At 45.3% G+C, this 25,513-nt stretch overlaps 1 protein-coding gene across 1 annotated transcript; it reads left to right on the top strand.

Annotated features, from left to right (window-relative positions):
* The first annotated feature begins 1,560 nt into the window (after positions 1-1,560).
* On the top strand, positions 1,561-24,246 carry LOC126538314 (uncharacterized). The gene is made up of 5 exons (XM_072284920.1): positions 1,561-1,744; positions 13,778-13,828; positions 14,847-14,941; positions 22,633-22,825; positions 23,992-24,246. The coding sequence occupies exons 1-5, from the start codon at positions 1,561-1,563 to the stop codon at positions 24,102-24,104; spliced, it is 636 nt and encodes a 211-aa protein (XP_072141021.1). The 3' UTR covers positions 24,105-24,246.
* Positions 24,247-25,513: the final 1,267 nt, after the last annotated feature.

The following is a 25,513-nucleotide window of genomic DNA, read 5'->3' as shown; positions in this document are numbered from 1 at the left end:
ATTCTGATAACCTAACTTTCTGAACTCCTATTGTGAACTTTGTTTTTGTCATAAAGGTAAAAAAGGAAAGCACAGGCAAGCGCCCTCGTGTGTAGCAGATAAACGAAAGCCTTCAAAGAAACGTCGGCTTTATTGTCGATGTAAATATACTTGGTACAAACGGCATTTATACGCTCCTTACAGTGAAAACATTTTGCTGGTTTTCTACGAAAAAAATGGGATGAATCTCGTGATGTATGCATGAATATGGGTACAAAATATTACGTATACTTCCTTCGCTGTCTGTGCATGTTATAGGCATCAGCAAATTTTCTTCTTGTTGTGCCTGTTATACTACATCCTGATATGGCCCCTGTATTTGAAGTTATCGTAGCTTTCGATTCCACGCACGCGGCGTGTTAATTAAGTATTGACTACGTTAGGAAGTCATATGCATTATTAAAAGAAACCTACCACATGGTCTGCAATTTTGTTCGCAGCTGTAGTTTCTTACACATGCCATAGAAACGCGCTTGCTTTTAATCCTTCTGTAAATGCATATTCATTCACTTCATTCGCATAAAGGCTAAACTCTTGCAAGAAACGCCATGTCCCTGCATGACCGTGCACTGCGAGTGACCCCGCTCTCAAACATCAAATATGTGCATGCATACGTATATGTATATTTGTGTACAAGCTTTTGCGCTAGGTGCTGAACGGCAGACTCTGAATGATCTAGTTTTGGGTATGTTGACGCATTTACGGCTGGGATACAAGTCACGAGTAAAAGTGATGCAGTATTACAGGAGGCCTCGAAGCGAATTGGTCCTAGCTATAGTTTGATGTCAGCTGCATCCCTCGTTTCATGGGGATGTGCTGACGGGCTGGCTGCATGAAGGAAGGAAAAAAGGTTTATGACAATGTAAGACAGACATGCAAACATGAAAAAAATAATAAAAAATGCCGAGAAAGACGAAAAGGGTGGGGCAAACGGCGGTGTCTGTCTTGCCCTTTTCGTTACTTGTGCCTGTGTTTGCAAGCCTTCCTTTTAGCGACATGATTCCATACCAAGCCACTCGAATTTATTTCACTGGAAAAAAACTTTTGTAGTGGCTTGATGAGTGAACGGGGAGGGGGCGTCGAGGTGGACGCCGCCAAGCTCGCACAAAAACACAGTATATAATTCCCACCGCTTTGTAATGTGTCCCGTTTATTCAAGCTAGCCCAACATTCTACCTAACTGCGTCACTCCGCCTGTGCCGCCTCTACGATGCAGAGAACTAAATCCAGCGCATAAATGTAAAATATAAAGTGGTATATGACTCGCAGTGGTGTACGTATGATTACTGCTTTTAGAACACTGCGCTTTTTGGTGTTTTTGGTTTCGTTTTTACAATCAATAACCACTAGGGGCGCGATTGTAATGGTTCGGATTTGATCGCTCCCCTGAAGTCATATCCATAGCTCAACGTTGTGCGCGTGGCCTGCGTGGTGTGTGTTTCGTTGGAATTGCCCTGCTACGCACGTGCTTCAACAAATCACTCTGGTTCACTGGCTAGTGGTGCGATCTTAGAAAACAAAATGCTCGTGTGCGTCCAATATGAAGTGGACGGAACGACTGAAGTTGTTCAGCCTAGTTCAATCCGCGACTTTCGCCCGAAAAGCGTCGCCGATTTCGACTGCACGACATTGTATGATGTGTGGTGGACCGGCGACGACTACATCTTCGGCGGCTACTATAAAGCCAAATTGCTCCACCTGACAGGTAAGCCGCTACACAAAGTGTACAGTATCGGTACATATAGTGATATTGTGTTGCCAAAAGAGTTAAATAAAAGAAAACATTGAGTCCAATTGGGGTTTTCAACGGGGCCCAATTGCTCGCAATTGGAGATCACTGCAGATCCAAGTTCCTACATTTAGACATCATTGGGGTTCAAAATGCCAATTAGGCCTAATTTTAATTCAGTGGCTAAGCAATCCCGGGAAACAAAACCTTAAAAATATAATGTGAAGAGTCAGATAAGGAGAGCTATTTGTGAAGTTCAAAATCTGCATTTAAACTGACGATTTCTTTGAACCACTGGCATCACTTGGTCAACCAAATTTTGTTTGCATATATAGCACCTGACATAATAAACCGGTGAATGGTGGATATGTCGTTGAAGAGAACTACCATTGCGTGTTCATGCATGACTAAGCATCTTGAATGGAGTTTCAAGTTTATCTGCGGCGTATGAAAGTTAAGACTCATCTAGGGCATCTTTTTCCATAATTGTCCCAACGAGTCAGATCAGTTGAGCGACCCAATAAATACAATTGTGTTAAAAAAAAAAAAAACTCAAGGACTGGGCAAATTTCAAATAATAACCGTTTATTTTTTGATAGGGAAATATGGTACAAATCTCAGTGCACGGGCTCTGAAAGTGCGAATGTTGATGCGGCGCTCTGAAAACAACTATTGTAATTTGCAGAAATGCGTTTGCATTCATGGCTCTCCCACTTGAGTGAAAAGGAAAAAAAAGAATAAATAAAAAGAAAACAAAAAAGCAATAGCTTAGTTAAGGACAAAACACCTCACATAACGTGGCAGACATTTGTTTAAAGTTGGTATGGCATTACACGAGTCTAACACACATGCACAATGCTAGTCATGTTAATTTCCTCTTAGGTAGTTCTTGCAGGTAAAATTTGAATGAACTGGAAATCTCGCTATTGTAGATAATTACAATGCTTGTCAATAGATAAATGTCAGACATAACATGCATGGTGAACACTTAGAGCGCATGCTTATTGTAATGTTAGATTTGTGTTGCAAGATACTAAAAAGAAAAACAGTTGTCATCTGTTGACCCTTTTCACGGCAATCCTGTGGGCACTGCCATGTTTGATCACATGATGGTGTGTCGGTTGCTTGCCACTGTTGCTTCTGTGTTTATAATGGATGCATATGACACCGGTGTGGCTCTGTAAACCTTTGTTTCGGCGGATGTCGTAGACGATGACTGGGTGGACAACACGCAAAGCTTTCGCTAAAGATTCACAGGACACGTTTTCAGAGATTTCAGGGTTCGTTACACTTTGTACAAGCGATGCGAGTAGTGTATATGGTGCTTGTAATAAAAGTGGGGCTAAAAATGGATTCCAAGCTATCCTAACTTTCCACTTACAAAGTGAATCAGTATCACTGTGTTTAGCTCTTCGTTATTTATGTAGCAAATACTTTTAAGCAGCAGCTTGTCACATGTCTGGCTCAGTAAAGTTTCCTTGGTGTTCACCGTCTAATTGTTTATTTTCTGCCTGATCGCTTACGGGTGTCCTCAGCTGTGATAGATTTGTTCTTGCTGTGCACAGGTCTTGGAACGTAGCCGTTCTATACATTGTAATGGCCTGTAGTATCGCTATGACTTGCTTACTCCTGTGAACTGTCAAAATAAATTCACCTTCGACCATTCGTGTGCTGTCAGTGTAGTCCGTCATTTATTGTGCGCATTTATTAAAGTGTGCGCCCATTCACTTATTGATGCGAAAGCATTATGCGGCTCATGAAGTGGAAAATCCGGCGGCATGGCTGGAGATGGTACAAAAAAATGTATGGGCACTTTGTTCAGCTAAACTACACTAGGCAAAAGCCTATCTATGACTGCCTCTTTGTCTGAAGTATATGACTGTTGTTTCAGTCGCATCCGTTCATTGGCTTTCAACCTTCTTGTGTTGAGAGACTATGGAAGGCGCTGTTCCTTTTCACTTGAATTTTGCCGCTGAGCAACACCCAGTTGCATTTCCGACAGTTGATCGCACAGAAGCAGGTCAGAAGACGTAATGGTTTCGTATTTGCGTGCTTTCGCTGAGGCAACGTGCGGCACACCATCGAAAGTGCCAACTCGTTTCTCTAGAGCAAACTGCTTCGTGAAAAGGGCCAATACTGTCAGTGTTGTGTATGTATTGTACAATATTATTTTATGTCTGTACTCATATGCCACTGCCTTCTGGTGCCATGCAGAAACGTCAGAGGAAATGGATTTATTCCTCAGCAAGAGGCCTAGGAATGCCATGAACTCCAACGAAGGAAAAGGAAAGAAGAGGACAAAAGGGAAGGTATGATTACCCAACACTCTTCGTTTTTGGCATTTATGTATTGGACTACACTGTGACACATACTGCCTGGTCTGCTCGATGAAAGCACATAAGTTCTGCCAATTGGGTCCGTGCACCGAACACATTTGGCCATCATTATGTGCCAACTTTCATTGCACACCTAATGCAATGTGCAATTTACTGTATAGAAAAGCATGGTTGAGAGAGAACTGTAGAAGCAAATATACAATAACTTCATTTTAGCATAGCTCTTTTGTTTGCTTATATCTTACAGAGTCCTTTAGTGAACTTGCTGCTCCAATGTGCTGGGGAGAGTATGAATGCTAGCTTTGAAATGTCTTCCAACATTTATCTTCAAATTGAAAAGCGCAATGTGATATTATAAATTAGTCAGGCACAACTAAAAGCCATTTTACCTGCTTTCAATCTTAATAAAAATACTTGAGCTGTAATTGTAATATTGCGAAGTGTTTATGGCCTGTTAATGTTCTCTCTATCCAAATGGTGGTCTGGAATCACACTGTCACAAGTGGAAGTTTAGACATCATTGTAAATTTACACTTGTTGAGTTTCAAAGACTTACTTCGTATGTGATATAGTATTTCTGTGAAAGGCAATAAGCTTTGCGCTTTTAGTGTATTGCCGCAACAATCATTGCTTTTTTTTTAATAATACTGCAGCCCGCACCATCAACAAAGCAGCTTCGTCTGGGAACGCAAAGCACCGTTGAGGCGGAGCTTGCAGCTCACATTGAAGGAGTTGCCACACCTAACTGCACATGTTGCAGTGACGGCTGTGCAGTGCATGGCCAACTAGATGAAGCGAGAAAAGAAAATGCTCTTCTGAGAGAGGAGCTACTGGCTCAGAAATCGCGCTTCCTCAAAAAAATAGAGGAGCTCGAGAAAAAGTTAAATGACACCCTGCATCTCAATGTAGAGCTTCAGAAAGCATTGACGTCGAAGATTTTTACAAGTGGTGAGTGACCTTTGCATGTTCTTATGATAGTGTTTTACATAAAATTCCACCCAGCGGGGGGGCCACCCCCCCCCCCCCCCAAGTTAGGCAGCATACCCCCCTCAATCACCACCCACGCCACCACTCCTCACACACATTCCTAAAGCGCCGACAAATCAATCTATTCGGCGGTCAACATTTTGCTGCCTTTTACAGCAAAAGCTGTATACGACTAACATTTCATAGCTTTTTCGGTGCCCATCAACAGGAAAAGTCATCATGTGGGCCGATCCTGGTGATGTGCAAGAAGGGTCCAAGCTCAGTGGCTCATACCCCTGTGGGCTCGGGAACCTGAACCATCCTTCAAAATCTTCGGGATGGGCCCACGTATGGGGAGTACTTAAAGCCTGCTTCACCTTCGCAATGGGTCGGCCCGGCATAGCACTACCATCGAGATTGGCCCACATATAGGGAGTACTTAATGCCTGCTTCACCTTTGCCGCTGGTAGACCCAGCATTGCACTACCTTCGAGCCGACCTGCAGCGGAGGTGAAGCACTTTGCTTTTTCTTTGGTAGCTTTGACTGTCGTCTGCTCTCGCTGCGATTCCATTTTCACAGAGTGGAATGGTCATCTATTTTTTCACTCCTTTTGGATGGCGGTAGTTATCGGCATCTCCTGGGGTGTGAAGGCTGGTTTTCTCATCAATTCGGTGCCCGCGCGATTAACTCGTGATGAGTTCAGTTGTCACCATATGTTCAACGATCATGCACATCGCTGTTGCTTCGTTAGTTCAACCTTCTTTGTTTAGACTGATCCAGGGACCAGGAAAGGGATTCGGTTCGCAGTCAGCTGGGGTGTACACTCGTGGAACGAGTAGTGGCCGGAGAAAATGCCAGTTGCGTTTAACTTTTCCTTTTGCTTCATTATTTCCTCAACTAATGGCTCGCCGCGACGCTGGCAGATCCTTGGAACCATATACCTGTGATATGGGTTAGATAAGGTGGAAAATAAATTAATGCGAAAGAGCATCCATCATAAGGCCCTGCAGTAACAGTTAAACCCAAAAGCAATATGACTGTCACTTGTTACCTCGTATGGCTTTTCCCTAATTGTATAGCACTTTTCGTGCAATATTGGCAGCTGGAAACAAGCATCGCAAGGAGCTTTTTCATTTTTTGGCTCCAGATATCTATCACCTTCGTTTATCCATACACCAAAGTGTTTGTATTTGTTTACATGAGCTGTAACCTTACTCGAGGACGCTGTGAAGAGCGCCGGTCGCGGCAGCAAATGAAAATGTTGCCAGGCAGGGCGTTTGCGTAAGTGATTCAGTTTCAGTTTATTGTTCATTCAAGATACATAGTTGTTAGCAGTATACAGCTGAGGGTCCCCAAGTCAAACAACTGCAGCGGGACCCTCGGTTGAGTAATTAAGCGATGTACTAATGGAGAGAGCCAAGGCAACAGCCAAACAGGAAGGAGAAGCAAAAATTAACAAATTATACCGTTGTTCGTGAAAATATACATGTATCAACATCTTTTTATTTAAAAAGGAAGTAGATAAAACGCTGCCGGAAGCGGAGAATAATTCTGTGTGTTTTGTGTGACACTTGTACCATTATAAGTCGAGCTACCTGACGTAGCCACTTCTCTGCTGTGCTAATGTGGGCGTTTTTCTAACCTTCCGCGGTGGGCACAGTACGTCTAGAACCGCAATGTCCTGCGCTCTATGCGGTTGCACGGGACTGGTGACTACGCATCGTTAAGCAACTTCCCAAATAACAATACGAGTCTGTTTCGGCACTTAAATTGGTACAGCAGTAAATGAGGGTTCCAAAAGAACTGTGATTGTTCTGCAAATATATATAGATATATATTTCTCTATAATTCTTCCAGAGCTAATTCAAAAAACGCCAATACAAATCTTTATTTTACACTTCTGCTTGTTTAGTTGTTCTTGGCAGTGTTCTTCCGGCGCTTCTGTCTTGCGCGAGTTTATTTGATGAGGTTCCTTGTTTGCCAAGTAAAGGAGTGGTGTATCTTACAGGCGTACCTGTGAGGTACACCTTATTTCAATTCTATTTTGCAGGTTTACGCATCTTTATGGCGAATGGTGGGCATTATTCACATTTGTACTGGTAAAGGTACCTCCGCCCTCATTTGCATAGAAAAACTGCCTTCAGTGGTAGTTCTCTTAGCACACCATGGTATTCCATGATGAAACCACCTGTGTTAACCTGTGTGCAAATGGCCAGGTTAAGGTCGGTTTGATTCACCTGCACCACAGGAAACGGTTGACGAGGTGCTACACCATGTCATTTGTTTCAATGGCGCAGCGATGATGCCATGTGAATCATGTCAAAGGTACAGGAAAGGTGCAGTGCTGGTTCACGATTTTTCTGCTACTTCCCTAGTGATGATGCCGACTTGGTGCAGACACGCAGGTGTGAAGCAGCAGCACAGAAGATGACACAGTACATGAGCGTAAACACTGTTGAAACCTTGTTTTTGCATGTCTGCTGTGCCTAAGGGAATGTAGGGTGTGCTTAAGCTTCTGAAGGTAACCATACCTGTGGCTCATAACCTCTCAAACTTATGTGGGTGGTGCACATTAGGCTGGCAAAACATAACACCTGCATCGCGTCTGCACCTCAGCATCAATTTCAATTGACATGTGCCTGCACCACTGGAGTTGAGTTTTGCCATTTCTCAACTGCCCGTGCCCCGCTGTGAACTGGTTCAGTGATGCAGGCAAATAAAACAAATCTATAGTTGTCATGGCAAAATCCACTGTTGTATTCAAAGCATCTGACCTAATCTACGAGTGAGCACCCCTTTCTGGCGTAAAGCAGTGAATCCTAATACACGTTTGGAACACAACCCACACTGCTGGAGCATAGTGAGATTTATCCAGGCTACTGTGTGTGGTCATCCACGTATGCTCTTTGCTTCCAGAAAAGGCATCCTGTTCTACATGCTAATCTTGTTCGAGCTCATAAGTGTTGGCTTCAGCATTGCTCTCTGTGTCCAATTCATCTCATGAGTCAGAGCGCTCACTATCAAACATCAATAACTATGCCGTGTGCCATGGTGAGTTGAGGGCATTTGCCATTACTACAAGAGCCAGAACTACACGGCACCACCAAGCGTAGTGGGAAGTAAAAGACTGAAAAAGCATGCATGAAGGCAGTACGGTGTGTACTTGCTGTTCACTCTGCTGGTTCTTGTGGAGCAGCTTAAAGTGCTTTACAAGGTGGTTGCAGCGCAATATCTGCTCTCAGTTTCATTGGAAGACGTGACTCGTACCATCACTTTGTCATTGCAACAGTGTTGCTAGAAAAAGAGCAGCGGAAGTTGCATTCACTCCATCATTGGAATTCATCACTAGTAATGTTGAAATTTGGGCTTGTTGTTTCTTTGCTTTGGTTATGCCCTTGCTCCAAGTCTCGCATGTACATTTATGATAGTGCCTGTATATCTGCTGTAGCACCAGCTCATAGGCAAAGTGAGAAACGAAATGGCAGGCATCAAGCCAGGACAAAATCACTTGGGCAGCAGTGTTTTCATGCACCTATCACCAGTGAAGAAGGGGTAAGGCGTGCAGACACAGACACTAGAGAAGTGGACAGCATGAATTCCAACTATCAACTTAAGGAAGCACCGAGGTGAAATAAGAAAAAAGACAAGACTCATGTGCACATGCCCTGGAATGGTAGCAACAAGTGTCAGTTGGGTACACGTGCTAACATTCATGCACGTGCGGGTACAATCGGGTACACGTGCCAACATTGTAGGCCGGCACGTGTTCTCGATTGACGCGTGGTGCTACCACTTCAGGGCATGTGCAGATGAGTTTTGTGTCTTCTTTCTTATTTCACCTCAGTGCTTCCTTCATTTGATAGTCAGTGTTCGGGTTGTCCACTTCTCTAGTGTCCGTGTCTGCACGCTTTACCCCTTCCTTGCATCATGAATCCTTACCAACTAGCTCAGCTTTCTGTCATTCTATCACCAGTGCTTGTTTTGCACTGACTCTACTTCATACAATGGCATTGCTTATATTGAATTATGTGTAGTAGCCTAACTTTGAACTTTCATGCAAGTTATCGGATTTGTTTCTAAACAACCAAGCAGACTGAGAGTGTGAACTTGAAATGAATTTGAACCGACTCTACTGCCATCAGTTTCCCATGAAAGCAGTATAAGTAAATCTGGCCATGTGTTCAAGACCTACTGGATAAAAGTTATTGTACAAAGAGGTGAATAGTAAAGAAACGCCAGTATCGTCACCTGTTTTTCCTGCACTCTGCCTCTATGTTTACAAATGTACAGCTTACCTATACTCAATAACGTGCCTGATGAGTTAGACTAATAGTGTTGTAATAATAATTTCAGAGAGCAAGATCAGTTACGCCCGGTGTTTGGACGTGGCAGTAGATGCAGAAGCTCCTGCACAATCACGGAGCTCTGGTATTGAAGCAAAAGGCAAGCTACATATGTGGTTCATTTTCCAAGTTTAGTTTTTGTTGTCTTCATTTCACTATACTATCATACCATTTTTTTTACTTCACCAGAAAAAAACGAGGCACCTGCATTTAATCTATACAGTTAAATTTTGACCGTTAAATATATTGGAAAAAGTGATTCATGTGTTCAGTCCTAGGATTAAACATTGCAAACATTTCACATAAAATTAAAATTGTGCATTGCAGCTGTTCATGTCTGGGATATAGCCACTTGAAATACATGTCAGACCAGTCATCTTAGAGAATTTATATGCGGTTAGCTGCTGTAAGTTCTCTATACAGGACTCAAGGTACTTTGTGGCAGGGCCAGTGTAGTCGCAAGCAATTTCTGTTCTTTCTCTATTTTATAATTAAGAACTCGGGGCCCCATAATTATGTTGTAGTGTTCTATACGCTAAGGTCTACAACATGTCCAGAATTGGATCTTGCTTTCCCTTTGACAACCAAAAAACAATTAATTTGTCATGTCATTTGCTAGGTTATACATTTACATATCTATGTGCTTGATATCATGTTGAAGGTAGCAGAAACATTGTTGTTGGCACAGTGTCATTGCAGACTTGGGCTTGCACTCCCGCAGCAGGCCACATTGTGAAGCCGACGAGTTGTCGCACCACATGGGTGAGAAAACATTTAGTGCACATATGAAGTTTTAAATTAGCTAGCACACTGAGATAAATCTTACTTTTATGGCTGTATGGGTGCTAGTATACATTGCCCACATTGTAATAACTTATTGTTTGTATAGTCTTCAGGAACCACTGCAGCTGCGGCTTCAGCTGCCTCTGTCCAGGAATGTGGGTCACAGCAGCTTGGTAAGAGATTTCCTATATGCCACTGTTGCGTAGTTCTTTTTATGGACCACTGGTCATTTGCTTTTAGAGAGCTTCCATCAGGAGCCGCTTGCACAGAGATGTTTATCAGCATTTATATTGATTGAGTTGTAATAAGGTACTTCAGGACTGTAAATTGGGGCCGCAATGTGTCCAGCAGTGTACAAGGAATGTGTGCAGTTGAAAATTCAACACGATACCCACGGTGGTGGCTTATTGGCTATAGCATTGTGCTACTGAGCATGTGCTTGCAAGTTTGATTCCTGGCCATGGCATCTTCATTTCGAAGGGGGCGAAACGCGAGCACACTCATTTATTTAGATTTAGGTGCGGCCAAATTATTCCAGAGTCCTCCACTATGGCATCTCTCACAGCCGCCGTGTTGCTTTGGGACGTTGAACCCCATGAATCAATCCATCGAAAGAAGGTCATGTTAAATGCTCAACTGTGTGCTTGTGCCAGGGGTTGTCGGATACAGTGTCGTGCCACCTCGGGCCAGAAGTACCACATTACCGATAAACAAATTTTCCTGTTGGTAAATGGCTCACAAGGGGCACCAGGTTTAGACATTGTAAACAAATGTGGTCTCGTTATCGTTGTGTCTGGAAAATAGTACATAGGCTGAAACAGCTGAAAATTCAAGCAAAATTATGCGATACACCAAATTAGCAGAGACAGCACAGCTCTTGTTTAATAGGGTTCGTCCGCAGTGCACAAGTTGGCAGAACACCGTGGGTTTCATTTGAAATACAGCCAAGCAAATCTGAAAATATTCCGTGCAGAAAAAAGAAAAGAAAAAGGTATTGGAGCTCATGACATAAACATACCATGGGCACTTGGCTCCAGTATGGGACAAGGCTGGGCAAGAATGTTGTGAATGCTGTTCAGAGAAATCTCTCTCATTGCCTTAGAGAGGGTTACTTGTTTGAAGTCCAGAACAAGTTAATCAGCCATATCATTGCAAGGTGCTGCACTGACATGTTTACTTTGAAATATATGAAATTAATGTACAAACACTTACTGGTGTGTTATCATTGCAGAACCTAGCGACAGGCCATCTGGTGCTGGTGACGCGGAAGCTTTTCAGCCCTCGGGTAAGATAGTACTTCATGTACAGGGCCAGTTTTTTCATGTTTGCCATCCTCATATATGACTGTTGTTCAGTCTTAATATTCCTTGAAAGTAAAAAATTGTCCTCCACCTTATGCAGCACAAGGCTACAAATTTCTCTGTAGCTTCATGCTACTGTTGAGTGCATGACATTTTTTTCACTTTCATGAAGCTTCCTATAGTTCACGAATTTTGCAGAACTTCCTTGCGATAAGCTTGCATGTTCATTATCTTCAGCACCCAGTACTGCAGCTGGCTGCAGCCTTTAAAAGCCCCATAGGATTTATGTCAGACCAGCTTGTAAATATTTCTGTGACACCATTGCTTAGTCGTCATGAACGGATTGTGAGACACTTGATCCAGCTAACCAATATTTTATGTGTGCTCTCGCTAATGCTCATCTAGCCACTTTCACCAATACTCATCTACATACTGTAGCACTTTTCACGAGCAGTTGCTCACACGCATCTCTGTAGAAAGCTTTCAGATAACCACACCCTTATCCAGAAGTGCCTTGACTATTTCTAAGCCAACATTCTTTTTTTCAGGAAACCATCACTATTTCTTGATTTTTGTATGCCTGACCTTTATGAATAGCTTTCTATATTGCAATACAATAAAACCTTGTTAAACCGTACCCCCTTAAACATTAGTTTCGTTTTAAAAGTAGTAAAGTCAAATCCCTGGCTCAGCGGCCATTGAGCATAATGTGTTTTGTATCCGCATAAACCGTACCAGCGTATTGCATACGTATCGGTTAACACGTAGTGTTTCCACTTTTCTTTGCGCAAATATGGTGGTACGTTGTCTCCATCGGGCGGCGCGGCAGAACAACAAGCCTCAGAGATAAAAATGGCCTTCAAGCGCCCTGTGCGTTTGTGCACAGGGCACAAACGTTTGTGCGAGGTAGCACTGTAGAAGTCACAGGGCGCCTTTTTCATTGCAGGGTGCTGTTCTTGTTGCGACCATTGCGTTCATGAGGTTGATGTGAAGCATAGCTTCTACCACTGTCGGTCCTGAATCGCCCGTGCTGTCGCTTTCCGTGTCGTCCTCATCACTGTCGTTAAGAGGCACTTTGGCAACACCAGAGGCAACAATGGCAAAGTCAGAACCCCGTAGCCGACATCTTTTTGCTGTCGCAGTTGCTGTTGCTGAGCAACTTCTTCGCATCCCAAATGCCACACACCGTAGTCAAGGGTAAATCCCCGTTGCGTGCCAGCACCGACTTCATGCCACGTTCAATAGTAGAACAATGTACACTTTTTTTTTCTATGCTGAGCACCTTGGTGTTTTTATTCGAGCTGTGGCATGACGCGAGTCCTAGCTTGCATGATGCCGCAACCACAGCCACAATGCTCTCTGGCACGACCCCGAATTGATGTTGATGTAGCTTCACATGCAAATGGATAGGGCACATTGGAGGCCATTCTGATCTCTCTGAGGCTTGTTCTGCCAGGTCGCCCAGTGGGAATGATGCACTGCTGTGATTGAGCCACGAAAAGTGTGAGCACTACGTGCAAACGGATACGTACGCAATAAGCTGGTACGGTTTATGCGGATACCAAATGCATTATGTTCAATGGCTGCTGAGTCGGGGATTTGACTTTGCTACTTTTAATATGAAACTGTTTAAGCGGGTATGGTTTAACAAGGATTTACTGTATCATCAGTTCACTCAATATTTTCTGTTGTCTGTCAATATTTTTAAGTTGTAGATAAACATTCCTGCAGAAACTGTCTATTTGAAGCTTGAGGTTTCTTGGAATAGAGGTTGCATACTACACATTATTTCTGGCACTGTGAGGACAGGAAACCAGAGAAGTGCCAGTGGCAAAGCATGTTGGAGCCACTATCAAGCTGGTGAGGCCACCAGCTTTTCACGCCTAATTGTTTATTTGAGCTGAGGAAACATCGAAATACACAATGATTTTGGCATTGAAAAAGGTGGCGGTTGTCAATACAGCCGTCTAATTCCGCACTACAATCTCTAAGACCCCAAGCAACCAGATTTGCAATACATTTTTGTAAACTGCAGCCACAAATTTTTTTTTTGGAAGCTGGTGCCTCTAGTAGCATAGCATTCACCCAAAAATGACAAAATGACTGCCACGCATTTCTGGTGCACTGTGCATTAAAGAAAATCCTTGGACAAGTGAGGCTCATAACATTTGTTACAACTTAGCTGATGCATTGCTTGGATAATTAGTGGAAATGTGTGCTAGCAGTTATTTAAAGAGAGCTAATCATAATTTGTCAAAAAACCTGAATTTTTTTTCCAGTTTCTCAAGATGCACAAAACAGCATTGAGCAAGTGGTGCCAGATGAGCTCGGTAGGAAACTTTTTCTTAAACATGCTCTTTTGATACATATATATTTTCATGCAAGTATTTTTTTCACGGTACTCGTGATATTCTGTGATCATAAATATTGTGGCATTTTAACCAAATGTCATAATGCGTCTCTTAGGCGCCATTTCCGCCACACGAAGTGCACAAACTCACTGCGTTGGGATAGCGATATTGGTTCCTCCCAACAAGTTTTCTCAGAAGCACTAATTACAGGCCACCTTTCATGTCATATACATGGATAATTTAAGTTTATTCCCCGACACATGATAGCTTGTGGTATATTCTGTGTATACAGGGTGCCTTGTAATGTGTCAAAGCCATCATTTATTCATCATGCATGCATTCTTTATTTGAATTTTTTTTTTGCACACATGTGCACTATATTTTACAGGTGCCTTTTGTGTAGCAGAGCACCATATAGAGTTAGCATCTATTCCATAATGAGCCATTAGAAAGCAGCCTGGTTATTAGTTGTTTTGTTAGTTAAAGTAGTGCTGTAGAATGAATTGCCACACATCAGCAGTACTTTGCAGCAAGTAAAAAATTATTCAGAGTACTCATTTATCATTGTCCACAGCTAGAATCATTCCAAAATTATGAACATAGTACCTGAGCTCTAGTAGTCTGTTACAGCTGTTATACATCGCGAGAACATTTAGCTTTACTGCAGTGTGCTCTCAAACTGATGCAACACAGCAAGGTTTTACATATAGGCAGTGCAGGTGAAAGTCTTGAGCAAAGCAACACCAATGAGTGCACAGCACAAAATCAACAGCATGTTGAGAACTGCACCAAGAATTGCTTCAGCATAAGACTGAGGATTGCAGACTTTCACTGCATTTATTACTTCGAGAGCTATCGTTGTGAGGATTTATAGTTTTGTCAAAACTGTAGTAATTTCTTTTAAAATTTCTGCCAGTGTGACTGTTTGGTTACTGCCTGTCCTTTACTCTCGCCTGTGTCTAATTCTTATCCCTATTAAATGCTTGTTATATACTAGAACCCTGGACCTCACAGGAGTTGGAGGAAGCACTCCTCGATGGTCATTCAGAGGCCTTACAGACTGTGATTGGCAGTGAAAGGGACGATGGAAAGGTAATTTCATTATGCCTTGGGGGCTGCTTTTTTTCTTCATTGAAAGAGCAGTTATGATCCATGAAAACCTGTATTTTCATACTAGGCCATGCAGCCTAGTATTTATAGGTACGCTTAGATCTTTGAAAGCATTGCACTGCAATCATATCTTGCATCTGCTCACTTGGCAAAACAACAGGGCTGGTGATTTTTTATATTGGCAGCCTCTAAACAGCACCTAAGCAGATGATGTGTGCACCCAGGTGGGGTTGATGGCCATGACATAAGTCCTTGCACAGGTCCTTCCGAGATATTTTACATCGCAGGTGCTGCCTAATCTCGGGGGGGGGGGGGGGGGGGGGCATGCCAGGCAAGTGGTAACGGCGCCATCTTCAGTTTTAGTATAAAAAAGATATGGTTGATCCCTCCTTCATAGAAATTTGTAGAACACGAAAGCTAAACATGCCTTGACAGAAGTTGTTGCGCGTTTGCTTCGTGAACTCGCAGCTTGCTGCAGTGAAAGGCGCACAATTTGCAGGTCAGCGACCGTGTCGCAGGTTTGCTTGGCACGCGGTGTCCTCTTAGCGTCCAGCTGCCGAGCCGCTTCAGTAGAGTTACGAGCATTTTGTCCCGCTCCGTAGTGTCTTGGGCAGCCAGTTGAGTTGCGATGTGCAAAGCTTCAGGAATGCAATTGGCAGCGTGCACTGCCAATGTGCGAAGGTGTTCTGCTTCGTGCTGGCATGTCTCTTGTTGGACCAAAGCGAGATGATGATGATGAAAAACTTTATTTATCCCTCTTTAAAGGGAAGGGGGCAATGGAATAGAGGGTGGGGGAAGGAACTACTTGAAGTAGGCCTCCTTTATCCTCTCAGCCCACTCCAGGATGGCCTCCTGAAGTTCGGGCCTGGAGCTGCGCAAGGCAGCCTCCCACTGCTCCTCACTAGATATTAGTTGCTTGAGGAAAGGGGGAAGGGGGTGCTTAGGGCACCCCCACATGATGTGGTTTAAGTCTGCTCTGGGAGAGACACAGAATTTACAAGAGGGAGAAAGGTAAATGGCGGGATGAATGCGGTGGAGGAGGTAAGGGGACGGAAAGGTGCGAGTCTGCAGCTGTCGCCACAGAACTTCACACCTACGCGGGGATTTGCCCATGAGTGGCGGAAAGGTTAAACGGTCTAATCGGTAGTGTGTGCAGATTTCGTAGTAAGTAATAAGTCGATCCCGCGCTGTAAACGGCGCCTCCTCCGTGGCGAGGTCCGACGCATCTGATGCCTGAGCCCGGACTGTAAATCCTCGGGCACTGGCATGAGCCGCCTCGTTTCCGGCAAGGCCCGCATGCGCGGGAGTCCAGATTAATGCCACAGTTTGATTGAAAGGATGAGCCAAGAGGAGAGAAAAAGCTGGCTTAGAGACCCTACCCACTCCGAAGTTATGTATGGCTGCTTTGGAGTCACTAATGATAACTGATGAATTTGGAATTGTGAGGGCCAGGGCTATGGCCGCTTCCTCCGCCTCCTCCGAGGAAGAGCCAGGAATGGAGGCGGCCGCAGCGACCTGCCCATGAGCGTTAATGACTGATATTGCGTAATGATTTCTGTTCGCATATTCGGCGGCATCAACATAGAGCACGTCTTTAGAGGTGGAGAATTGTTTTTGGAGAGCCTTTGCTCGCTGCCTCCTACGCTGTTTGTGATGCACAGGGTGCATGTTTTTAGGAAGTGGGGGGATGCAGAGGTTCTCGTGTATGTGATGTGGAATGGTGTATTTAGTCTTGATGATGGGTGCCGGAGTGATAGAAAGAGTTTGTAGAATGTGTCGACCTGTTGCGGTGTTAGACAGTCTGCTATATTGGGATGTGAGGTGGGCTTCTGTGGGTTCAGAAAGTGTGTTGAAAGTTCCAGTAAGCATTAGCCTTTCAGTGGAGGTACGTATGGGGACCCCGAGAGCGAATTTATATATTTTGCGTAAAAGAGTGTCGATCTTATCTGATTCTGATTTAAGGAAATGTAGATATGGTGTTGCGAATGTAATTTTACTGATAACGAAGGCCTGAATCAAGCGGAGAAGTTCGGCCTCCTTTAGTCCGCCATGTTTATTGGAGACTCGCCCTAGAAGACGCAGGGTGTGATCGACTGTGGTCTGGAGTGTATGTAGGGTATATGTGTTGAGCCGGTTGCTTTGAATGTGTAAACCGAGCACCCGGAGCCTGTCCACTCTAGTAACGGGGATGTTGTTTAGGATTACCTCTATGCTAGACATGTGTTTTCCGGACCCCCTGTGGGATGGCAGAAGTAGCAGCTCGGATTTTTGAGGGGAGCATGTGAGATTCATAGCCCCGGCATGAGCCACGACGGCGTCTGCTGCGGCCTGTAGAGTGTCTTGAATCTCTCCGTCGGAGCCGCCAGTCGTCCAAAGAGTGATGTCATCGGCGTAGAGCGAAAATTTGAGATCGGGAATAGACCGCAATGCTTGCGCCATCGGCATCATAGAAAGATTAAAAAGAAAAGGGGACAGCACTGAGCCTTGGGGCGTGCCGTAGCTACCTAAAGCGTATGAAAGGGATTGCTCTGTGCCTATGTGTATCGTTGCGGTACGGTTGGATAAGAAGGTATATATGTAGTCATATGTCTTTCTGCCAACCCCAATGAGATTAAGCTCTCGGAGGATGGCGGTGTGTGAAACGTTATTGAAGGCTCCGTGAAGGTCCAGACTGAGAATTGCTTGCGTATCTAGACTGCTATTGGGTGTAATGATGCCATGCTTCATTCGAAGCATGATATCTTGGCATGAAAGAGATTTTCGAAAACCTACCATTTCAGATGGATAAAGATTGTTGTCCTCCATGTATTTACTGAGTCGGTTGAGGATGACGTGTTCGAATGTTTTACCTAGACAAGAGGTTAGTGATATAGGCCTGAGATTAGAAGTGTTGAGGGGTTTGTTTGGCTTAGGGATAAAAATTACCCTGGCATCTTTCCACGAACTAGGGAGGGTTCCAGTGTCAAAGCAGTGATTGAAGTACGCCGTGATGGCTGTGACAGAGTTGTCGTCTAGATTTCGGAGTATTTTATTGTTAATAAGGTCGGGGCCTGGTGCTGACATTGTGCGCAGGGTGGCGAGGGCATGGCGAACCTCTGCTTCCGTGATAGCGGCGCTAAGTAGGTCGTTGGGTTCGCCAGTATATTTTGGCATGTCATACTTCTGAGCGGGAGGCAGATGTTTATGGCGGAGGTCGTCGAAAAATCCCTTGAGATTGTTTTTGTGTGCATGTAGCAGTTTGTTTATGCTATGGTTGTGGTGTGTGCGCGATGTGGTAGGATCTAATAAGTGTCGCAAGAGTTGCCATGTGCGCTTGTTATCGAGGTTGTCATGCATGCTTTCACATACCTGGCCCCACTGCTGGCAGGCCAGTTGTGTGGCGTACTCCTGGATCTGGAGGTCTAATTTGGCAATTCTGAGTCTTAGTTTTCGGTTGAACCGTTGCCTCTTCCACCGTTTGAGAAGAGACTGTTTGGCTTCCCACATGTGTAGAAGCTTGGAATCAACCGTAGTGAGAGCGGTTTCGGGGGGCAGAGTGGTAGTGTGCGTCTGGGCGTCTGCGTGTAGTTGCTGAACCCATTCTGAAATGTCTTGAATGTTTGTGGGAGCTGATATCTGGCGGGCCTCTCGAAAATTGACCCAACTGGTAAGGCTGAGGCGTTTGGGTGCAAAGGGTTTGTGTTTGAATTGTAGTGTGATGGTGATGATGTAATGGTCGCTGCCGAGGTTAACTTGTGAGTTGTGCCATGTGACGTGTTGGATTCTGTGTGTAAGCGTAAGATCGGGGGAGGTGTCCTTAGCTACGCTATTGCCTAGCCTGGTTGGTGCATCGATGTCGTTATGTAATGTGAGTCTGTGGTCTTCTATGTGGATCCATAGGGCTCTGCCCTTAGGAGTAGAAACAGAGGGACCCCACAAATGGTTGGGTGCGTTGAAATCTCCAAGGATTAGGAGGGGGTGGTGGGTGGCAGCGGCAATAGCTTGAGCGAAAAGGGAGTCAAAGCGGTGATGTTTGTCTTGTGGACGACTATAGATATTGAGAATGTAAAGGCCAGGTGCATTATTTTTGCGAGGAATAATTTCTTGAAAATCGTGCTCTATATCGACGCTGTCGAATTGGGAGTGATTGGCAGTGAGGTGCTTTTGTATAAGAATTGCCGTATCGGGCCGGGAGACCTTATTGTTCTGATAGACATTATAACCTGGGAAGCTGATTAGTCCGTGAGTTTCCTGAAGCGCAATGACAGCTGGGAGATTAGAAGAGGAGGCTAGAAACTGCTGGAGGTGTGCTTTCTTTTTTCGAAACCCCCTACAGTTCCACTGCCACACTTCAAACTCGGAGCGGGTCGGACTATTGGCCATTGTTAAGCGGAGCTGGTGGGGAGGCGGATCGAGCAGGTGCAACTATGTTAGGATGATTCGCGGTGACTCCAGCTATCCAACTTGTAGTTTGTTGGATGTGTGCTTGTACGAATTCAATGAATTTGTCGAGCTTTTCATTCCTGGCTGTGTTCTCTGTATTGATTTTTTCAATTGCAGTGAGTATATTATGAAATTTAGTCTCCAAAGCGGTTAATCTGTCGTTATAATTTAAGATTGTCTCGTCTAGGGTGTCCTCTGATCGCGGAGTGCTCGGAGTTTTACGTTTGCTGGGGGGAGGGTGAGGCGGTTCCCGTTCAGTGGAGGGGCTAGTGTCCATGGGGCGGTGTGAAGAGGTTTCAGGTAGGGCTGATGGATGATGAGTCGAAAGGGTCGTGTTAGAGAGAGGGGCTTCAGAGGTTGAAGTAGAGGGGTGACGAGATTGGAGTTCTAATTTAAGTCTTTGAATTTCGGCTTTTAAAATTGTATTTTCTTCAAGGAGGGATTCATTATTAGCACTCTGGTTTGAGGAGCAGCTGGAAGAGGCTACCTTAGCCCAGCTTACCTGGGGTGGGTTGCGCGAGGAGTTGGCGAGAGTAGGGCTTGATGATAGAGCTGGCCAGGCGACGTCTTGGGTTGCATAGCCAGGCCCGCGGTCCTTGCTTTTGCTCCGACTTCTTCGCCGGCTTGAGTCGCGAGTGCGGTCGAGACTGGGAGTTCGGTTGGTGGGTGAAGTGTCTTGTTTGTGCCTGGGACGTGTAGGGCGCGGTTTGAACCTTTGTTTGCACAGTGAGGAGCCGGTTTGATGGTTTCCGTTGCACACAACACATATCGGGTCACATTCGTGATCCATGGGTGCGTCTTTCATTCCACACTTGGGGCAGAGTGTGTCGGTGGCATTAGTGCAGACGTCCTGGCGATGACCAATCCCGCGGCATCGGGTGCAGGCTTCTACCTTCCGCCTGAAGGGGCGGCATCGAAGTGAACAGCCGTCGTAGTTGACGTAGAAAGGGATGATTTCGCCTTGGAATATGACCATGATGGCTTCAGTATTGCCCAGGCGTCGTGCACCCCCAATAATTAATGTTGGGTTGCATCTGCGGAGGGTTGAGGCGATGTCATCTTCTGAGTAATCTGGGGGCAAGTGAATGCATCCTCTGCAGGTATCGATGGGATCGGCCACATGGGTGGCGACTTCGTAAGGGTTACCATTGAATTGCAGACTCTGGATGTTGTGGTAGAGATCTGCACGTCCCATGTCTGGTGTGCTGATTAGAACGGTATTGTTGATGGGGTTGACACGAATTTGGTCAGAACTGGTGCGGTCGGTGATGGGGAGCCCCGCAGCTTTGAGGATGACTTGTCTGAGGATGCATGCATGGATTCCAGCGCAGTTGAGGCCCCCACGAACTCTTAGGATGATTTTATAATCGCTGCGCGGCAGCGGTGGGGGCTTCGGTTCTGCTCTTGATTGAGTCCTATGAGCCACTGTGGGGTATGCTGGTGGCGAAGGATGCTGACGCTGTTTCGACAGGTTATTGTGGATCTCGCGCCAGGTGCGCGCGCCATCGCGCTCCGTTCCTGCGCCCATGCTAGGCGGAGCTAGGCCCAGCAGCGAGACGGTCAGCCGAGAGCCCTAAAAAGGGCTGCGGCTCGCGTAAGGGACGTCGGAGTTGCTAAAGGAACTGTCAAGAAGTGCCCATAACACTCACATAGGTCCAGGCCGGAAATCAGGCTCTTGAAGCGATTGGGTAGGCACAAAAAGGAAAAATGCAGGAGCCGAGGCAACATGCGACCGCTCGCACCGTCGTCGTCGCTCGCACCCGTTGATGTTGTTGCCTTTCTGCGCTGCTTAGCACAGCAGTTTTCTTAGTTGGTGCCGTCATAAGTGAAGCATTAGGTGGTGTGTAAGCACTGATAAGGCATGTTGAAGCTGCACTTTATAGCCAACGAAGCATCACAGGCTAATGGGATAGGAAAGACAAACCATATGCAGAAACTGTGTCGTCAACTCAGCAGAAGGCCTGCACCGCCTACATCAGGCTACACTGCGTTGAAGCCTCCACTGCGCTGAGTCTACTGAAGTTCTTACTGTCAGTGCTCGTGTCACAATGCAGTACTCCACTTCACTGCCCCTAGATGGCGGAGCGTTCTTTGTCAAGAAAGAGCATATTTTACGTTTTCACGCCGATGTCACATCCGTTACAGGAAGTTGACGGTGGACTCCGGCATAAAGCACTTTCGTTTCTTAAACACTTTCCTCACATGTTAGTCTTTCACACCGGATTAGACTGTGACGCCTCGCCTACGGAGTGCAGCTTCAACATGCATCAGCAGTGCTTACACACCACCTACTGCTTCACTTATGATGGCACCAACTAAGAAAACTGCTGCACTAAGCCGCGCAGAAAGGCAACTACGTCAACGAGCAAATCTCGCTTTGGTCCGGCGAGAGACATGCCAGCGTGAAGCAGAACGGGTTTGTGACGCATGCTGCAAACTCTGCTACTCACATTCCTGAAGCTAAGCGCGTTGCAACTGCCCGAAACACTACGGAGCTGGACCAAAATGCTCCTACTTTTGCCAAAGCGACTCAACAGCTGAACGTCACTCGCCAACATGACACCGCACGCCAAGCAAACCTGCAACACGGCCACCGACCCGCAAATCGTGTGCCTTTCGTTGCGGTGAGTGTGAGTTCACGAAGTGATTTACTAAAAACCTGTTCAGTTTTGCTTGTATGGTTTTGCAAACACCTATGTTTATGGCGATCTGCGCATTGCTCTCGGGCATGCAGTGCAGTGTCTTTGGCTCGCGAGTCATTCCGCAACTTTCGCTAGCATGGATCTCTGTGCAGTGGTGGGGTGCCATTGATGGCAACTTGCAGCTTAATTCTTCACATACAATAAACAGGCAACAGGTTCTGTGAAGACACGTTTCACTTCATGCTTAACCAATTCTTATTAAAGAGGGATCAAGCATATTTTTTTAGCTTTTCTTTCCACTTGTATTTCAAATGTCAAATTTTGCCTGGCTAGGCTTTATTATTCTATGCTTCTTATGTAGGCGAAATTTCTTTGCACTTGGCCTTAAAGTCATCCAGGGAACTTTTTTTACAATTTATTGTTTGTGCTGTTTCACTGGTAGGCTGACACTTAAGAAAATGCAGAAATGTGAATTGCTAAAACTCAAGTACGTTGGATGTAATGTCCACCGACACAGGCATATGCAACACATGCTTTGTCAGTGTATACTAGATTGTGTTCATTGCACTTGTAGAAATATAATGCCTAATGTAATTCTTCATATTACAGCTCTATGCAGGGAGCAGTCAATGGCTCGAGAAGGAGGCATGGGGCACTCTGTTCCGGGCCCCGACGGATTCTTTATTTTGCCGCATGGCCACGAACGTTTTTTGGACGCCCGAGCAACTCAGGAGCCGCAGTGTGACGGGCACGCTTTCAAACAAGTCGCGTTCGAAGGGGGAGAAAGTGGCCTCACTAAAAGGTTTGCAACATAGTGTATTAGATCTTATACAGTGACATGCCGTGATATGTTGTAATTCAGTATAACTCCTGCTTAAGTGAACTACTGTTGCAACTGGCGTGGTGGACTACTGCACAGTTCGCTTATTCAGATTTTCAAACCTTGCAATGTTCATAAATCATACAAGTTCAGTATGCTGAAGTATTGGACCACAAGCTCCTTGCATGTGTTAGGTTCGCTATGCTTTGTCAATAAAGTTAGCTTTCAGTGTGTTTAGTTTAGCTGTGCTGTTTATCACTCAAGAGCTTGTTGGAATCTTCCTATTCTGTCGCATGTGCACAGTGCCCTCGGGAACTGCCTGGGCATCATCACAATACCCTCTTTACAGCTGTAATTATGTGTGATCCCTTGTAAAAGCATTGCAGAAGCTGCTGCGCTTACCTTTCTACCAACGTGCAACTGTCGGGAGGGGTGGTCGATATAATGGCAGAGAGGATGTAGGGAGTGGAGGCAGAGAATTGGTAGAACCGATACAGTCGCGAAACAAGTGAATGACAGCCTGTATACTGCGTAGGCAAACAGTGGTGCACGCAAGGAAACGCTTAACTCGCCACTCTTGTATTGTACGAAACAGTGAAGAAATTAAACATTTGCTGTAAACATCACTGCTAATATAGTCAGTCAAAGCAAACACCACAGAAAGTTTCGCTTACGTTGATTCCCGCAGTGCAGGCGGGCGATCCACGTAGTTTTTTTTTTTAAGTGAAGCTTTGTTTGCAAACCCCCCTGCACCTCTGTTGCTGACCGTGGCTGCTGCCTGCTGCTGCTGCCGGCTACTTGTGCATTCTCGCCGAATAGCTCACACTTGGCTGTGGGACAGTGCATCCATGCGGACGGTTGCATCTGTGCCTCCTAGGGGAGGTCGGGTACCCTAAACAAATGGAGCAGAAAGCTAGCTTGCCTCTTTCATCCCCTATAACATATGCTGGTTGTATTCACATTTAGGTGCATTGCATTCTTTGGCAACATGTCACCTAAATTCGCTTTGCACTCACACTGAATAAACACAAACGTGTGTTTCAGCACTCCAGCCTTACGCATTAATGGGAAGCCTTCCCTGTAATACAGATTCCAACTGATCTTTTTAAAACGTGTTTTTGAATTCGCCATTTGCTTTTTACTTGCAGCTCTCTTCAGCATATACATGGGCAGCGATGTGCCTAAAGACGCCCAGAGCAAGAGGCTCAAGGACGTGCGCAAGCACCTTGCGCAGAAGCTGGGTGACATGCGGCGCAAATGATCCTTCGTTCCGCCAGCACCCGCCACCCACCTGCAGCAGGTTGACGCCCGCGCCCTCCCTGAGCCATCCCAACCAACTTTGCGTACTGCGGTATTTAAAAAAAGGATGCTGTTCCACTCAACGTGAAAGCAAACTTTCACGTTGAGTGGAACAGCATCCTTTTTGTCATAAGTGGGGAGCATTCATTTGCCAGTGTTTCCCTTGCATTATTGTTGTTCATCTTCTGTTTGTTTTTGTATGTTTAGCTTTTCTTTTTGTGTCTTGCTTTTCTGTTTCTGTGTATTGCTTTTGTTTATCTGTCATTTTCTCATGTTTATGCATTGTTTGTTTATGGTTACTCAAGTTAACTTTAGATATGATTTTTTTGTAATTTTGTAACATATTGTAGTTCGAGCATTGAGACTGATTATGGCCGATTCTGTTGGGAACGCACACACATTTATTTCAAAGAAACTGCAGCCCCCTTGAACCCCAGGGTTGCCTTCCTTCATTCCAAAGAGTGCTATATATGGACACTACATCATCCCCTCAGGCAAGGAAAAATCAGTTTTGCTTAAACACGAAGTCTTTCAGGTGCCTAGGTCGTTGCCTGGATCGTTGGGGGTACCGCTGTGAGACGGTCTTGGGAGCTGCTGATATGGCTTGGCTAGAAGTAGCTATGCTGGCGTTTGGAAGGTCACTGTTACTTGGCACAGCTTCATCATCCAGATATGGCATGTCGGTCGGGTCCTGATGTCGTTCCACTTGAACTGTGCTTGCATCTTTGAAGAAACTTGAGTTGCGACAAATCGACACTCCATCTCTGGATGCTGTGATTCTGGAGCCATTGACTTTGGCGACTGTGTATGGGTGTGGGTTATAGTAAGGCGAAAACTTGTTTGACCTGTCCTGTTTACAGAGGACTTGTCCCACACACAGCTGGTTGTTGCTCGTATGCCTCCGAGTGTCGACGTACCACTTGTATGCTTTTCTTTTAGTGTCATTCTGTCTGGCCTCATAGTGAGCCGAGTTGTGAGTACCAGCGACAAGTGTCGGTAGAAGATTCTTCATGGGTCTCCCAAACAGAAGTTCAAACGGAGATTTTCCTGTGGAACTATGGGGTGTGCACCTATAAGCCAGCAGGAACAACTGAAGCTCGTTAGTCCAATCCAAGTGGCTGACACGACTGGCGAGTATAGACTTCTTGAGGGTGCGCATAAATCTTTTGGCTTCCCCATTAGCCTCTGGCCACCGTGGAGTGATGCGGTGATGCTTGAACCCGAGCTCGCTGGCGAACTCTGCAAAACTCTCACTCTGAAATGGTGAGCCATTGTCTGACTTTACAACTTCTGGACAGCCGAACTGAGCGAAAACAGTGCACAATTGCTTGATGACTGTAGGTGCTGCAAGAGTGTGTAGTACGCTAACAA

This window comes from Dermacentor andersoni, chromosome 10, assembly GCF_023375885.2.
Source record: "Dermacentor andersoni chromosome 10, qqDerAnde1_hic_scaffold, whole genome shotgun sequence".
NCBI lineage: Eukaryota > Metazoa > Arthropoda > Arachnida > Ixodida > Ixodidae > Dermacentor > Dermacentor andersoni.
Note: the sequence above shows the minus strand (reverse complement) of the source record. Positions and strands in the feature narration are given on the sequence as shown.

Coding starts and splice junctions, on each gene's coding strand:
- LOC126538314 (XM_072284920.1), top strand. CDS start 1,561: ATGCTCGTGTGCGTCCAATATGAAGTGGACGGAACGACTGAAGTTGTT. Junction 1,745..13,777: donor CAAATTGCTCCACCTGACAG/GTAAGCCGCTAC, acceptor TTTTTTTTCCAG/TTTCTCAAGATGCACAAAAC. Junction 13,829..14,846: donor AGTGGTGCCAGATGAGCTCG/GTAGGAAACTTT, acceptor GTTATATACTAG/AACCCTGGACCTCACAGGAG.